The sequence below is a fragment of the Lagopus leucura genome, unplaced genomic scaffold (assembly GCF_019238085.1).
Source record: "Lagopus leucura isolate 7727_CA_CO unplaced genomic scaffold, USGS_WTPT01 Super-Scaffold_73, whole genome shotgun sequence".
Lineage (NCBI taxonomy): Eukaryota > Metazoa > Chordata > Aves > Galliformes > Phasianidae > Lagopus > Lagopus leucura.
The window spans coordinates 21,715,118-21,732,992 of NW_024962252.1; the positions used below are offsets into that span (position 1 = coordinate 21,715,118).

General features: G+C 45.6%; 1 protein-coding gene across 2 annotated transcripts in view; it reads left to right on the forward strand.

Annotated features, from left to right (window-relative positions):
• Nucleotides 1-2,545: 2,545 nt before the first annotated feature.
• SMAP1 (small ArfGAP 1) overlaps nt 2,546-17,875 on the forward strand; it is a 94,176-nt gene continuing 78,846 nt past the window's right edge. The window contains exon 1 of one of the 2 annotated variants that reach the window (XM_042887031.1): nt 2,546-2,706. In XM_042887031.1, coding sequence (XP_042742965.1) covers nt 2,589-2,706 — 118 coding nt within the window. In that variant the 5' untranslated portion in view covers nt 2,546-2,588. The remainder of the gene's footprint in view (nt 2,707-17,875) is intronic. The other variant, XM_042887038.1, reaches the window with a different exon arrangement.

Consider the following 17,875-nt stretch of genomic DNA (forward strand, 5'->3'; position numbering starts at 1 on the left):
AAGCTGACACCCTCAGCAAGTCAACTGCGTATCTTATCCTTCTAAGGAGCCATAGGTGGTGACATCTCTGGCCTCTATGTGCTACATTTCACTGCCTAGTCTGGGCAGAACTTAAATTTTCCAAAAAGCATGCCACGTCCTAAAGACATCATTTCTCTCCAAAGACATCATTTCCCTTTGAAAAATGCTTCTGGCTAGAACAGCCTTATATGAAACATTCTGCTTCGCTTAGGGTCTGGATAAAGCAGCAAAGGCACGGAGGAGGTATATTTTTGTTATCTTTACATTCATTTAAGCTCTTTGGAAAATACCTAATAATGCATTTACGGCATGCTGTTTTTAAAGCACTATCTATTAAAATATTAATAACTCATTCAGTCCCTTAGTGAAGCCGGTAATTTTGTATTTCCACTGCTTTATAGAAGAATGGATAAGTACACTGAAGGAAAGAAAAATTGTTGAAATAAAGTTGAACACAAGAGGCAGACCTTAATGCTCAACAGTTGAAGAGGATACTTCACACCCATCCACCCAAACATGCATGCAGAGTGGGAGTTTTGAGAGACACAGGGTCTGTTCAGCCTGGGGAAAAGAAGACGGGGGGATCTGATAAATGTTTATAAATATCTACAGGAAGGTGGGAGGCAAATGGATGAGGCCAGGCTCTTCTCGGTGGTGTGTAGTGATAGGACAAGGAGCAATGGCCTAAAACTTGAACTTAGGAAGTTCCATACTAATACGTGGAAGAACTTCTTTATGGTAAGGGTGATGAAGCCCTGGAACAGGTTGCCCAGAGAGGTTGTGGAGTCTCCTTCTATGGAGATATTCAAGACCCAGCTGGATGCGTGCCTGAGCAACCTACTATAGAGTGCCTGCTTTAGCAGAGGAGTTGGACTCAATGATCTCTTGAGGTCCCTTCCAACTTCCTGCAATTCTGTGGTTCTGTGAGTTAGACCCAGGAAACAAACAACCAGGACATGTTTTAAGGCACTGAAAGTGCACAGGAAATAAATACACTTACTCTTCACTTCTGTGGGTTTTTCAAACACAGACGCTGAATCAATAGCCACTTTTCACAGTTAAGTATCACTGTGTCCATTTTAGGATCAGAGAAACTGATGTATGTTAATTTAAGCTGATTGCTTAACTCAATACCTTCTGGTATTGCAGGCAACGTTTTCAGAGCGTATATAATGTACAGGTTGAATTCAACATAAAATATGAAAGCAAGCATTATCTTCTTCTAAAATGGCAGTGCTGCTGCCACAGTCCTTTAGTATAAGAACCCAAGAGGAGCTTACCCAGCATCTAAGGAGCAAGCTCATTTTCTCTCCTCTCTCAAGGAGTTCATACCCACAGTTCTTGATTTTCTGAAATCGTTCCTTTCCTCTGAGCCCTGGGATGGGTGAGGGGAGGAGATACTCTGCGCTTATGACTGAAGCAGTTTTTCTCTACAACAGACACAATCATTAAAGACACTTTGGGCTTGAAAAGGACAGTGTGCTAGTTAGTTAAATATTCCGCTGGAAACATTCACCACTGCTTAACATCACGTTTAAATAGCCAGCAGTATTGCACCCCAATGATCAAGGCTCTAGCAAAGCATGGTGGTTTTTTTTTTTCCTGTTTTTGTTTTTACACGTTTTCTGTTGCAGTTATCTTTAGATTTTGGCACCACAGCCATAGGATGCTGATCCACCTCTTGGGATCACGCTTCAATTCTATGTTCCCATTTTGCAAACTAATGCCTCTCAGCCAGGGCACACACATTGCGTATGAGTAGACCTGAACTCTGCCTTTATTTGAGGGAGATCCAAATGCATTATCTCATATTAGCAAAAACTAATTATTCTAATACACATATTACTAATTATTCTGATACCCACTTTTCCCAGTTCTTCCTGTTGTAACTTTCCCAAATTTAGGGGATAATTAGTTAACCACAGGATTTGTGCAAAAGATATACAGCACGATTCAGTAATTTAATGGCAAAAGAAGAAGAGACCTGAATTTCCATCTGCCTCGCTCCAGTATTTTATAGGCTATATATAGGCTGCCGCTCTTTCCAGAAGGATTACATTAAAAAAGAAAAAAAAAGAAAAAAGAAAAAAAAAGGAAAAAAATCTTGGAATAAACTGATAGAGAAAATATTCCTGAGTAGCAGATTCAACAAGCACTCTGAGGCGAGCCACCGGGCTGCGCACCCAGCTCTCATCCCCACAGACCCCCGGCTGCCGCAGCCCGCCAGCCCCGCGCGGCCCTCAGGGCATTCGGGAGGGGCTCCGCCCCGGCTGCCACGCGGCGGGTGGATCCCGCCGAGCAGCCGTGTCCCGTGGGCCGAGCCCCGCGCCCTTTCCCGCGGCGCCCTCCGCTCGCGCCGGCGCTAGGACCCGCCGCACTATTTGTCGCGGCGCCACGGCCGCCGAGGCGGGGTGCGCGGGCGGACGCGTCCGCAAGTAGTTCCGGTCGAGGAAGTGGGTGCTGGCGGCAGCCGGTTCCGCGCCAGGGCGGCAGCGCCGTGACTCCGGCGGTGCCCGGCCTCAGCCTCGCGCCGCCGCTTCGCTCGCGGGGAGCCGCTCGTCGCCGCCATGGCTACCCGCTCGTGCCGCGAGAAGGCGCAGAAGCAGAACGAGCAGCACCAGGCCATCCTGGCCAAGCTGCTCCGCGAGGAGGACAACAAGTACTGCGCCGACTGCGAGGCCAAGGGTACGGCCGTCGGGCGGGCGCGGGGAGGGGCGGCGGGGAGCGGCGGGGCCTGGGGCGGCGGCGGCCTCGCCCCGCTGCGCTCCGCCGCCCGGCCGCGCTGCCGAGGTGGGGGCCGGGCGCTGCCCCTCGCCGGAGCTCCGCCGACGCGGCCGCCTCTTGCCCCGCCGGCACCGAGCAGAGCGAGCCCCGGCAGGGAGGCGGCCGCCCGGCCCTGAAGCGGTGCGAGGGGTTCCCGAGCTGTTATCTGCGCTCGGTCAGGTGGCTCCGTGCCGCGCTGGAGGAGGTTCGCGTTTGCGACTGTATTTGCTTTGGGTTGTGTGGCTCTGACGTGGACGAAATGTGGCGTGTCCCTCTTTCGTTCATAATCTCTTCGTAGAGATGTTACCCTGGCTGGGATGATTGCACAGTAATTTATTGTTCTAAACATGATGCTTCCTGCGTGACAGCCAGGTGCGCGTGGCGCCGTGCTCCGGCTCAGCGTTGCTGGGGTTGAGGCCCCGTGCTGCTGCCGAGCCCCCTTGGCGGGCTGCTACTTTGCCCAGTGAGGGGACTCGAGCAGTGCCGTGTGTGATGGCGGTGTTTGATACGTCAGAAAGAAAGAAACCAGCTCTTTATGTTCCTACTGTATGGACGTAAGTATTATATAATGTGGATTACACTAAAGATAACAGACCCTTGTGACTTGCAAGTAAGTCTTCTTACTGGTTTGTTGGTACAGCTATCCCGGCTTCTTGTTACCGTGTTAGAGACCCACTGTAAGCTGGGGGGTTCTGGAAAAGTCATGCTTGTGTGCTTTGTGCATGACTGGCGTTCCCATGTTGAGCTGTTTGCTGAGTTCCACACCTGTGCTGTTAGCAGCACAGGCCTCAGAGCTTGGCTGCTCAACAGAAGTGTCTCAAATTCTCCAACTCAGTTTTGTCTTCTCTTCCGAGTTCTCTCTTTCCAGCCATCACCTGGGCAAAGTGTTGCTTGGTCTCTGTTGTCCTTGCTTGGTGTCTTCTGCTGCCTCAGTTCAGCAGTGCTGACACATTCAGCCTTGTGTTCCTATTTGCGTTACTGAATACTTCTGTTCACTGTGTGCATGTATTTCTGTGTGATGCTTCCATGCCTCTCTTCTGTCACAACTCAAAGCTTGAAGTGGCAGCAAGCTCTGACCTTTGGCGTGTTGTTTTTTTCTGTTGAGTTCTTGGAGCAGCTACCATTCTGTTGTCCAACCCGTCTGCTGCTTCCAATTGAACCTGTAATTCAGTTTTCTTCTTTGTAATAGATTGTTTTACTTAGCTGCCTTATCTACAATCTGACTGCACTTCTAAAGTCTTCTCTATTTTCTCTTTTGCCAAAACCTCTTCCTCTCATGCTGTCTTTCTGTACACTAATGGTATGGCTTGCTCTCACCCTTCCCCCCCACCAAAGCTGATTGAGGTTGTGTTTTGTTTTCTTCCCTCAAGCTTAATTTATGTGTGTCTCATCCTGTTCTGGCATTTCTTATTTTCTCATGTCTTATTAGCTTCTTGCTGTCGTCTGCCTTTGTACTCCTGTAGTTACACGTGTGGTTTTCTGCAGGTTGGAGAAGAGGTGGTGGAACAGCAAGCTGAGTTAGTGCCAGCTGTTCTAGGGGCACCTGTCTGGGAAGTGATAGGATGGGCAAGCTGCGTAGATTCCTTTTCTTACCTTTGGAAGTTTGCTCAGTAAGAGAGCTATGTGAACAGCATTAGGCTGCCACTGCATTACATCCTGGAGCCTGGATGTCTGTGTACTTCCAGAAGATGTGGTTCAGAAGAAAAAGCAAAGTTGATTCTCTGGTTGAGTACCAAGCCCTTGCCTGTCGTGAAAACATAACGCCCTGTTGTATCGTTCCCTTGTTGAAACTTGCTGTTAGCTAACAGAAGAGGAAGAATGGAGGTATTTCTTTCAGTTACAGCCAGATTTATTTATTTTTTCCTCCTGATGTGTTTCATGCCTAACCCGTGCTGGCTGAGCACTAACAGCTCGCTGGTCTGACAAAGTTCTGGTTATGTTAGTCATGGCACAGAGCAATGGCTGAGGCAGTGATTCCTCAAGATGTCTCTGCTGGGATCCCAGGTCTGGGAGCTGTCTACATGCATGGCTTCCCCCAGATGCTGACGGTCAACTTCTCTGCTTGCATCAGAGCAGCTGTGATTTTGTCTCTGCACGTACCTGTAATTACAGAAAAACAAAAAAACAACAAAAAAAAACCCAACAGGCTGGAGTTCGGTCCTGTCAGTTTCACTAGAGATTCTCTTAGGCCTGTCTTCCAGAAACTGTCTCGTGAAATTGTTCATGACAGACGTGTAGGACTTCCAAACTAGGCCTCATTTCTGTCAGAGAACCTGTATTTTCTTTTTGTTGGTGTTACTGATTCTTTTTCTTCTTTAAACTATTGTCTCTTTAGCTTCTGTTAGCTTCTTTAATGCAAGCTTTACATTCTTGTCTGTCATCCTCCTCCCTGTTTGCTAGGATTTTTTGAGTTCTGCTTCTTTACTGTTCACCTCATTGTTAGATGATGTTATCTTCAGGGTATAATGAATTATACTTGCATATTGATTCTTACTCTGTCAGTCTTTAAAACCCTTGCTTTTGGTCTTGCAGATGACTAGCATTGGCCAAAATTCAGGATGAGCTCTTAACTGAAGCTAAGAGGTTGTCATCACAGATCCCTTCCTCTCACCAGAGATGCTGGAGTCCCTCCTTTTGTTCACAGACTTGAGCTATTACATTTCCCCTAGGCATCTGTTCATGTTGTCACATCTGAGGGATGTTGAAACTCACATACCATGGTTGCGTATCTGTATTAACTGCAGCTCTTTGAAGCCCTGGAAATTTGTAGGTAGCTAGATATCATCTGGAATCTTGTAAATATCCTTTTGACCCCAACAAGCTTTATGTGGTCCCACTTGCTTTTTTATCGCTCATTGCTTTGATCATATCTACCTTTAATACCTTCTGGCTTCTACATCTCACATCAAAAAAGGGATCTTCAGCACTTGCTCTTGTCCTGCTGCTGATTCACTCCAAAATCACTGAGCTGGCTCTCCTTGTTCTCACTATCCAAGGACCATCTGCATTGCTTATAAGGAAGTTATGTTATTACATGCTTGCTTTTGTAGGAGGCTTTTTTTTTTTTTTTAATGAGTTATTATTTTCAGAAAGACAAATATTGTTAATGGTGAATATTAATAGGAAGGGCAAATCCATCCATAGGTTTTTTGCCTGCTTTTTAGCACATACGGTATGTGGAGTTACAACTCTTTGCTGCTTTGTTCTGCAAACCTTTTGGAAGGTGGAGAATACAGCTGAGGACACATTTGTCAGAGTAGGCAGGAAGCAATAATTAGGATTGCTGACTTTGGGTACGGTTTGTGGAAGTGCATTTTATTCCTTATTTGCCTTTTAATTGTTGGAATAGCTGTCATGAATCCGACGGCTGCTGCTGAAATACACTGGAAGCAACCTGCTGTAGGGCCACACTCACAGCCTCACAGATGTCATCTCTTCAGGCAGGAAGCCTAAAAAATCAAAGGCTCTGGAACTGTCTTTACTATCAGTTGGGTTTTTGGAGGAGTGAAGGATGACATTTGATGGTGCAGTGCTTGTCTGAGTACTGACTTCTTTACATCCCTATCTGAACAGCTGTCTGTGTGAGGCAGTAGGTGCTTTCCTAGTGTTACACTACTTATTCCTAGTATTTGTAAGAAACACTAAGGTATGTAGGCAGTAGCTTTAGTGATGCTGGCTTCTTGAAAAAGGCAAGCAACTGAAATTCCTTCTTGTGTATAGCCTTATGGTGCAGCTCTTCGTGTCCTTTCCTATGTATGTCTAAGTAAAACTGACAGGGACTGAAAGGCTGTAGGAGAGAGAAATAGTTTTAGATCTGTCAGTCTGGTGTGCAGACTGTACTGAGAGCCATCTTGAAGCACCTGACTTTTATTTTTTTTTTCTTTCATAGTGTAGGGAGACTAAAAGCATTTTTATCATTATTTGTGCTAATATTTGAATATTTTAAGAAATAACACCCCATATGGATTTATCAAATAGAACTGAAGTAAAAAACCATTAAGGTTAGTCAGCAGCCCTTTTGACTACAGAAGCTCACAGCTTGCTAATTCTATGTACTTAGTACCTAATTACAATGTGTTCCAAGTCTTCTAGGTTTGTGTTACTGCTTGGCGGCAAGACTGGTATTACTTGGGCACTGATGTTAAATAGTAGCGAACAGAGTGCTTGCAATTTGAAGGGTGTAACAGAGCACAAAAGGAGGTGCTTCAAAAGGGTCAAGATGTTCAGCAGCAGCAAAGGACTCCAGAGCAAGCAGGCATCAACACAGACTGGAAGGAGCAATCCTTCAGAGTAGCCCTGCAGAGGAGGGCCTGGCAGTCCTGATGGATGAAAAACTTAACAAGCCAGCAGTGTGCTCTTGCAGCTTGGGAAGCAAATGGTATCCTGGGCTCCATTAGAAGAGGGATGGCCAGCAGGGACAGGGAGGTGATTGTCCCCCTCTACTCTGCCCTTGTGAAGTCCCACCTGGAGTACTGTGTCCAGGTCTGGAGCCCCAGTACAAGAATGAGGGTCCAGAGGAGAGCCACAAAAATGATCAGGAGACTGGAGCACCTCCCCTACAAAGACAGTCTGAGGGAGCTGGGCTCGTTCAGCCTGGAGAAAAGAATGTTGCAGGGTGACCACATTGCAGCATTTCAGTACCTAATGGGAGCCTACAAATGGGAGGGGAATCAACTCTTGGAAAGGGTAGATAACTGCAGGACAAGGGGAAATGGTTTGAAGTTGAGGGAGGGAAGATTTAGGTTGGATGTCAGGGAGAAGTTCTTTACAGAGAGTGGTGAGGTGCTGAACAGGCTGCCCAGAGAGGTTGTGGATGTTCTGTCCCTGGAGGTGTTCAAGGCCAGGTTGGATGGGGCCCTGGGCAGCCTGGTCTAGTATTAAATGTGGAGGTCGGTGGCCCTGCATGTGGCAGGGAGGTTGGAGCTTCATGATCCTTGAAGTCCCTTCCAACCCTGACCATTCTGTGATTCTGTCATGTAAACTGGGATCAATACATCTTGGTCTCCCATCCATCTCCACAAATAGGGGCTGTAAGAATCTGATCACTGTTGTAACCATGTTCAAGTGTAAGGCATATGTTTGAAACCCAAACAGTTGTTTTCTGTTTGTTATGCATTGGATTTGAATGTTGACTTTAATGCAAACATATCGTCTACTGAAGTCTGCTGATGAATTCACATCCCTATCAAGCAGGCAATTACCTGAGTTATCAACTGCTTTAGATTTTTTTTTTAAACTGTAGCATTACAGTAACATGATTGGAAGCTTGCAGATCTTTTGGACCATCAGATAAAGTGAATAAATTGCTGTCAGGAGTTTTACAGAGTTGTTTTGTTTTTTTTTGTTGTTGTTGGGTTTCTTTGTCTGAAGCACTGTGAGGCATGAAGTCTGGCTAAGTGATCTCTTACCAGAATTGTGGTAAAATGACACACTGGCACTGTTGCTTGTTAAATTAGATGAAAAATTAGTTTGTAGTATCCAATGGAAATATTTTCAATAATTTTTAGTTATACTATACAATTCTTAGATATCTGATTAGCAACTTGATCTCTTCTATGTGCAGCTCAAAAAGTAGAAATGTGAGGAGAGGCTGAATAAGAAAAACTGCAGTGCTGAAACTTGTGTAGTCAAAGCCAATTATTGCAAAGTTGGCTGTAAGGAAACCTAATTTTCATTTTCCTAATAGAATCATAGAATCACCAACGTTGGTAAAGATCATCTGGTCCAACCGTCCACATACTACCAGTATTTCCCTACTAAGCCATGTTCTTTAATATGACATCTGAACATTTCATGAACACCTCCAGGGAAGGTGGCTCAACCACCTCCCTGCGCACTCCATTTCAGTGCCTGACCATTCTTTCGGAGAAGAAATTTCTTGTAACATTCAACCTCAGTCTCTCCTGGTGCAGCTTGAGGCCGTTCCCTCTAATGTTGCTGGTTCCCCAGCAGAAGAGACCAACATCCACCTTGCCACAGCCTCCATTCAGGTAGTTGCAGGGAGCAATGAGGTCTCCCCTGAGCCTTCTCTTCTCAAAGCTAAACAATCCCAGTTCCTTCAGCTGCTCTCCTTAAGGCTTGTGCTCCAGACCCCTCACCAGCTTTGTTGCCCTTCTCTGGACACAGTCCAGGGCCTCAATGTCTGTCTTGTAGTGAGAGACCCAAAACTGAACACAGTACTCAGGGTGTGGCCTCGCTAGAGCTGACTATAGAGGGGAGATTGCTGCTCTGTGCTGGTGATACTATTTCTCATATCAGATCTCATATGATGATACTGCCTTTTTGGCCACCTGGACAACACTGCTGGCTTATGTTCAGCTGAGCATCAATCAATACCCCCAGGTCTGTTTCCTCCACATGGTCTTCCAGCCATTCTGCCCCAAGCCTGTAGCATTGCTTGGGGTTGCTGTGGCCGAAGTACAGAACCCAGCACTTAGTCTTGTTGAACTTCCTTCCATTGACCTCAGCCCAGCAATCCAGCCTGTCTAGATCTCTCTGTAGGGCCTTCCCCCCTACCCCTGGGCAGATGACACTTCCTGCTAACTTGATGTTAACTGCAAGCTTGCTGAGGGTGCACTCAATCCCCTAGTCCAGGTCATCAGTAAAGATGCTGCACAGGACAGGCCCCAGTGCTGACTCTTGGGGAACACCACTTGTGACTGGTCCCATTCACTGCTGCTCTTGAGGCCCAACCCTCCAGCCAGTCCTTCACCCAGCAAAGAGTGTTACCTGTTCAAGCCGTGGGTTGCCAGCTTCTGCAGGAGAGTACTGTGGGAGACAGTGTAAAAGCTTTGCTGAAGTCTAGGTGAACTACATCAACAGTCTTTCTGTCATCCTCCAGACAGGTCACTAGATCATAGAAGGATTTCAGGTTGCTCAAACGACCTGCCTTTCCTGAATCCATGCTGACTGAGCCTGATATCCTGGTTGTCCTGCACATGATGTATGATCTCTGTCAAGATGATCTGTTCCGTAACTGTTCCTGGCACCAAGGTCAGGCTCATGGGCCTGTAGTTCCCTAGATCCTCTTTATGACTCCTCTTATAACTGGGAATCCCAGTGGCAAGCTTCCAGTCCTCTGGGACCTCTCCAGTTGACCAGGAATGCAGATAAATGGTGGAAATGGTTTGGCAATCATCTCTGCCTACTAACCTCCTTGTCTCAAAAATAAATCACAGGAGATGGAAAGGACATCTGGAGATCTCATCCAATCCCCTGTTAACGCAGTTCCTTATATGGGGAAGCATCCACGTGGATTTTGAATATCTCCAGAGAAGGAGACTCTATGGCCTCTGTGTGTTTCAGTCCAGTATTCTGTCACCCTCATGGTAGAGAAGTTCTTTCTCATGTTCAGATGGAATGTCCTGTGTTGCTCTTTGGACCTGTTGCCCCTTGTCCTCCCACCAGGCGTCCCTGAAAAGAGCCTCTCCCCTTTGTATCGACACCAATCCCTTTACTTTCCAGCTGAGAGAAGTGCAGTGGATTTAGCTGAAACCTGTAAGCAGGTGGAATGGGGCAGTGGGGTTGTTTGAGTACTGGGTGACCTACTGGGAGAGTCTTTCAAAGGAAGGGATTTGTTTCTATCTATCTTCTGTCTCTCATAGTTTGCAAAAATACTCTGAAATAAGCCAAAGAAAATCTGTTTAACTTGTGAAAGCACATTGTTGCAAATGCACATTTCTGCTTTATGCTGCCTGAAAGTTTTTTACCAGAGCTTTTGATGTGATATTTTTGTGTGGAAACTGCATTCTTCAGGACACAGCAGGCCTAGATTGCATGAGGTTGCAAGTGGCATGCTGTAGTCTGGTTAGGTGATTGGGCTAGATGACCTTTGGAGATTCCTTGCTACTTTCTTTGACTTCCAATACAAATATTTGCAAAACTTGTGTGGTTGTTGGGTGTGGTGCATTTTTTTGTTTGCTTTGTTTATTTATATTTATTATAACCTTTTAGATCAACAGGGGTGGATTACATAGGTGCAGAAATCCTTACCTTAGTTTTCAGCCTAGGGCAAATTATGAAAGAGTGATTGATAGTATTGATGCGATCGTGTGCTTAAGTGCAGGACATCCTACAGTAGCCAGAAGCTACTGGTGTCTCTCTCCTGATGATGCCTAAGCTCTGGCTTTGACACTCTTCAGTGAGGTGAAAAAGGTGTTGCTGTAGGATGTTGCTGGTGGACAGATATTAAGCTTTGCTTTGCACCTGGATCTCTTTTTGTGCAACTGAGATTGACGCTGTCTTGTGGATCGTCCCTCTTGGCCTGGACACTGTGGAGAAGGCAGCTTTGATGCAGTCATAGGAAGTCCTTGTCAACAGCAGTCAGGAAGCAACTAGGTACACGTATGTGATAAGTAGACTTTTAGGGAGGTACCTTTCTTGTAGGGATGGTTCCGTCCTTAATCTAGATTTCCTAAAGGGATTAATAGTCACTTAGTAGATATTGCTCAGAGAGTAGTCAAAGTTAATTGAGTGCATGTGTCACCTCTTCCTCAGCTAGCTCACTGGTGTGGCACGATTCAGCTTTACTAACTTAGATGCTTTGAACTGCTCTCCCAGGAGGCCACAGGTAAATTCCCTAAAACTTAATGAGTTCACCTTGTGAACAGGTAATGTACAGTGATGTCCTTATTGTAATGTTGAGATGCTTTTATAACACAGCTATATTTGTAACTACTTGAATTCAGCTTCACCATGCTGGCAGCAACAGTTTTCAGATACTGTAGAAGAGTAAATCTGAGTTAGCTGAGCTATGATTTTACTGGTATCACAGAGAAATAGTGAGATTGCAGTCTTCCAGTTTTGCAAGCAAGAGGTAGATATAGGTGCTGTAGGAGGCACAGACTGGGCTGGTGAGGATGGAGAGTGACATTCTGTCAGAGCGGTGGGCTTGCGTGTGCAGCTTTGCTCAGAGATGGATGATGAGCTTAAGAGCTTATGGGTCAGGGCTAGAAGGCAGGCTAGTGTGGGTGATGGTGTAGGTGCCTGCTCCTAACTACTGGATCAGGAAGAAGTAGGAATGAAGCCTTCCTGTACTGTGCTTATGTGGCAAAGTTTTGGTAGCAAGGAGGCTGCATGGGGTTAACTTTGTGAGGAGCACAGCAGCTGCCCCATGTCAGGTCAGAGACAGTTCCAAAAGGGACCCGCTGCTGTCAGAGCTGAGCCATGAGTGGTGCTGGGTGTGCTCTGGGAGAACAGATTTGGGGAAGGGAAAACTGCTGCACAGCTTCTGGGAGAAAGGAGTGGGAATGTGAGAGAAGCTAACCACCAAAGTCAGTGAAGAAGGAGGGCAGGAGGGGCTCCAGGCATGGAGGAGAAGCTCCCTTCAGCCCAGGAGAGGACTGTGGTGGTGCAGGCTGTCCCTCTGCAGCCCATGGGTGCCACATGGAGCAGATCTCCTCATGCAGCTATGGAGGAGGCCACGGTGCAGCAGTGGATGAGGCCTGAAGGAGCTGCAGCCCGTGGAGATACCCCACAAGAGCCCTGTGCTGGAGCTGCAGCTCATGAACAGGAGCCCATGATGGGGTGGAGGAGCCATGGTGAGGGAGCTGCTGACAATAGGGACCTGTGTGGAGCACCTCCTGAGGGATGGGCCCTGTGTACAGAGCCATGTTGAAGCAGTGCTTGGAGAGTTACAGCCTGTGGGAATCCCATGTGGAGCAGGGGGACACTTCACCTGAAGGAGTGATGATGAAGGAGCAGCAGAGTTATTGAGTGACTGCTGCCCTTGTTCCCTGTGCTGCTGGAGGGAGAAGGAGGAAGGTGAGTGGAAGGAAGCTGTATTTAGTTTGCTCTCTGTTCCCACTGCTGTAATCTGTTATTAGCAATAGGCAATAAATTATGTTAATCTCCCTTATGCTGAGTCTGTTTTGCCTGTGATGATGAGTGATCTCCCTGTCCTTATCTCAACCCTTAAGCCTTTTTTCATCACATCTTTTTTCATCCCTTCCTGTTCTTTTGAGGAGGAGGGGGGGTGAGAGAGCAGTGTGGTGGAGTTTGGCTTGCTGTCAGTGTGAAACCACCACAGTCCTTCAGAGAACTTGAAGAAGCCTGACATTCTCTAGCTGTAGTGTATGTAGGAGACTTGAACCACAGTGAGAATTGTCATAAGGACAGCATAGCAGGGAACAAGCAGTCTGGGAGATTCTTGGAAGTGTATTAGTCATTTTTCAGTACAAGTGGTTGAGTCAAGTGGTTTGTGAGGTTAGGTGCTCAGATGGACCTGACTGACCTATCCTGCTATCAGCAAAGGAAGGACAGGTTGGGGATGGTCTTGGCTGCGGTGGCTGTGAGATGGAAGAGTTTAGGGTCCAAAGAAGAGGGAACAAAGCAAAGAGCAGAATTCTGTGTGCTTCAGGAGATGAGATTTTGGCCTGTTCAGGAATAGATACGCTTGGAAGAGTTATTTGAGTGGTGGGGTCTAGGAAAGAGAGGAGCCCAGGAGAACTGGTTTGGACTATTTTTAATGTTATTTTTTATTTCTTAGGGTGAATTAGTGAAAAATATTCACTTATTTTTGCTGTAGAGGAGCACATCCAAATGAACAGGAAATCAAGCAAAAGCAGCAGGAAGCCTACATGAGCAAGTTGCTCCAGGCAAACCTCAGACAAAGAAAGCAATGTAAGAGGTGAAAGCTGAGACAGGTGTTGTAGACAGAATATAGAGGGGCTGTCCAAGCATGCAGGGGTGGCATTAGGGAGGAAAAGAAAAATCTGCTTGGAGTTGAATCTAGTAAGGAATGTGAAGCACAACAGGGAGGACTTTTGCAGATGGATGAGCAGCAGTAAGAAGGCTAGAGAGGGTGTGAACCTGTTATGAAATAAGCAGGGAACCTGGGGGTAAGATATGGAAAAGGCTTCCTTATTTTGGTCTTTACTAGTAAGACTTGTTTTCATGGATCCCTTCTGTGTACGAAATTTCCCTGGATCTTTTAACTGCTGGTTGGATCTCTGTGTTATGACTAAAAATGATGCCCCCTGCTGAACTAGGAGCAAAATAGAAAGTACTTCAGACTTCTTACCCCCCTGATTCTTACCTGATTAATGTCTGCTGAGGATTTGAGAGATATTATTCTTCTGCGTTCCCCTTTGGAGCCTCTAGCATAGGAATGGCGTGGACCTATTAAAATGAGCCCAGCAGAGAACCATGAAGGTCATCAGAGGTCAGAAGCACATCCCCTATGAAGACAGGCTGAAGGAGCTGGCCTTGATCAGCCTCAAGAGAAGGTTCTGGGGAGACCTCATTGCAACCTTACGGTTCCTAGAGGGGGCCTACAGGACAGATGGGGAAAGGCTCTTTGTCAGGGAGTGTAGTGATAAAACAGATGGTAATGTCTTTAAACTGAAAGAGGAGATTTAGATTAGACGTTAAGAAAAAAATCTTTATGTAAATGTTGAAGAAGGATTGTCGAAGTTATCTAAAGAGGTTGTGGATGCCCCATCCCCTGGAAGCCATTCAAGTCTAGGTTGGATGGGGCCTTGGGCAGCTGATCTAATGGGGAGCAACTGTCCCTATGGCAGGGGGTTGGAACTGGGTGATCTTTAGGTCTCTCCCAACCCAAACCATTCTGGGACTTTGTAGTTTTTTTCTTGAATGACTTTACTTGCCATGAAGCAGTTTTATCTTACTTGAGAAGACTCAGTCAACTTGGGTTTGAGTGGGTATCTAATTTCATACTTGTCTTTGTTTACACTGGTCTGATCATGTGGTATAGAACTAACCTTTATTTTGTGTTCTGCTCTTGCTCTGTTCACTGTTGCTTTCCATTAGGTTTTATTCAAATGTATGAGTATGTATGGCCAAGTAGTCCTGCTTGCTGACACTGTATTTGAGCTGGTCAGGAGTACCTGGGTTCCTATTTTGTTTCCACCTTAGCCAAAACACATAAGAGTTGATCTGTGATCATCCCATCAGAGGAGCTGGTTGCTTTTGTGCTGTGGGGTCACTGTGTGAAGAAGAGGAGGAACTTAGAGGTTCAGAGAGCATTGTAGTGCTTCAAGTCTGTAGCTTTGGGTATGGAGAGCATACTGTTGCTCACAGATATGGTGACATGTTTTATGGGGGATGTGAAAAATTGCCCAGGTCAGCATGCTGACTGTCTCAGTTAACCCAGACCTTCAGTTGCCCTTTATCTCTTGAGGAAAGGTATTTGCTTCCTGCAGGCTGTTCTGACATGTGGCGGGTAGCTTAGCCCTTGTCAGAGCAGAACCTGGACAGGAGGTTGATGCTGAGGGGCAGTGTTGCCAAGCAACTAACTGCAGCTGGGATTTGGTAAAAACGGTTCTGTTTCTCAGAGCTGTGCCTGTCTCTGATTTTTGTGGAAGAAAATGGATATGCTGATGAGGGCTGAGGAGCTGTACTTCCTTGCATGGCTGGGGAAATGATTTTGGTTTTTTATTTGATCAGTGTTTGGTTATTGATTGCCATACCCTTCTTGTATACTAGCTCATTTTTAAGCAGGAGGGAACAGGAATTTTTAATGCAATTTTAGTGAAGTACTTAAACAGTTAAAGCTTTATGGCATAGGACTTCCTTAGTAGGATGAAAGGCTGTAGTAGTCCTATAGGAATCTCTGCAAAAGGAAGTGGAAATGATTCACTGTGTGTAACCTGTTCTTCCTGAATGTGCTGGGAGTCGCAGGTAGATTCCAAGTGAGGTAGTGAGTGGTTACTGGGGTGTAGTAATAATGTTAAATAAGCTCTTTAGGAAAAAAAAAAAAAAAGGGAAGTTTTTCTCTTATGTCACATAAATCAGGTTACAGCAAAGAACACTGCTTAACAGGAAATTTCCTTCCACTCATGTTTAGCTGATAACATTTGTGTATTGATGTTCCAGCATGACAGACAATCATTTTGCCAAATTCGTTTGAATTGTATTTCATCTAATGTCATCTCAGAGAAGAAACTCCATAGTTTCATGAAACGAGAAGATACCTTTGAGAGAAAATGCAAAGCTCATTTCAGCTTTATCTGGGGTGATATGTTCTGATTAGATATAAATAAGTTTTCTCTTTTTTGGTTTTGTTAACCATGGGGTGGTCAAATACCAAGTTGTTGAAAGGTTATGGGAACGTACCTTAGAGGTGTTTAAGACAACTGAATAAAGCCCTGAGTAGCCTGATCTAATTAGAAATGCTTGCAGCATCAGACTGGTATGAAGGACCTCATGAGGCTTATTACTAATTTTCACTTAAATTACTTTGATTTTCATTCACTGGCTGAGCAAATACAGCAGCTGTATCTCTTAAAAAGCAAGTGTTAAGCATCTCGTAGAGCAGTATTTGTACCACATGTTTTGTGGGTTGGTCCCCAGAAAAGCTTGGTTCTCTCTTGTTTCTTCCCTTGTTCTGTCCTTAAGTTCATACCTTGAAGTGTACAGCATGTGCTGCTCTGGAGGTTAGTAATATTGTTACAGGAGAATTTGGGGATTATCCAAGAGTGAGATGGCATTTATCTAGTAAGAAATTCCTGTGCCTGAGCTACAGTGTGTTACTGTAGCCCCCTACAGTAGCTCAGTAGAAGATAAGAGTGGTGCAGCATTACTGTCTGCATACTTTGTTTAAACTGCAGAGGAGGTGAGCAAAAAAAAAAAATAGGTATGTATGTGGGGAGAAAGATGGGTGAGTATACTGTTGTGGTGAATGGATGTTATGGGTAATGCCATTAGCACTCAGCTACTTGCTTGTTGCCCCTTGGGACGGAGGAGAGAACCAGAAGAGTAGAAGTGAGAATACTCATGGACAAAGGTGGTTTAACAAACAAAGCAAAAGCTTCATATGCAAACAAGTCAAAGTCACTGAAAAATTATGGGGAAGGTTGTCCTGGAGGATATTGAAAGGGTAATTTAAGAACAAAGCTGTTATCTAGCGTAGTCAACATGATTTTATCAAGGGAAAATCCTGCTTTAGTAATCTGACTACCTATGATAGTCACATGCTTGATAGATGAAGAGCAGGTAGTGGATGTAATCTTTCTGGATTTCAAACCTTCACAGTATCCTTCTGGTCAGACTGTCCAACTCTGAGTTGAACAAATTCATGCTGTGCTGGCTGATGAACTGGCTGAATCTCAGAACCCAAAGGGCTGTAGTAAATGGGGCTACATCTGCCTTCTGGACAGTGGTGTTCCCTAGGGCTCGGTACAATTGCCAATTCTGTTCAGCATTTTCATCAGTGTTGAAAAAATGGAATGAAATGCATCCTCAGCAAGTTTGCTGATGATACTAAATGAGGAGATGCTGTTAACTCCTTTGAATGACAAGAGAACTTCCAGAAGGATCTAGATACCTTGGAGCATTGGACAGTCAGCAACAGCATGAAGTTCAGCAAGTGCTGGGATCTGCACCTGAGATGGAGTAATGATGGGTGCAGGTACAGACTGGGAGATGAGTGGCTGGAAAGCAGGTTGGCAGAGAGATCTGAAGGGTGCTGGTGACAGCAGTTTTAAAATGAGCCAGCATTGTGCTCTGGCAGCAAAGAGGGCAAACAACATTCTGGAGTGTGTTAAATCAGCTGGTCAAAGGGGTGATTCTCCCACTTACATGTTGGTATGACCTCGTCTTTAATATTGAATTCAGTTCTGGTCTCCACAACATAAAAAGGATGTTATGGTCTGTGAAAACATCTAGAGAGGGTACCAAAGCTGGTAGTAGGGCTGGCATGTCCCTCCTGTGAGGAGAGGCTGAGAGCATTTGGGTTGTGTCCAGTCTGGAGAGAAGAGGCTGAGGTGACCTTACTGCTCTCTAGCTCCCTAAGGAGAGGAAGCAGAGGATGTGCTGCACTCTGCTCTCTAGAAACAGATGGCCCCATGCCTGACAATGTTCAAGAGACATTTGAGCTCTAATACCCTCAATAATATGCTTAAACTTCTGGTTAGCCATGAAATGGTCAGGCAGTTGGACTTAGATGGTCTTTGGAAGTCCCTTTCAATTAAACTGTTCTATCATAACATAAGGTATTTATTTACTTCTTCCTGTTGGCTGGCGGATGTTTAGCCATTTCTAGGAAAGCAGGACTTCAAATGTAATGGTTACTTGGAAGACATGCCACAGTCACAAATATCCCCCAACTTCCTCCTCCTTTCCTCAATTTTAT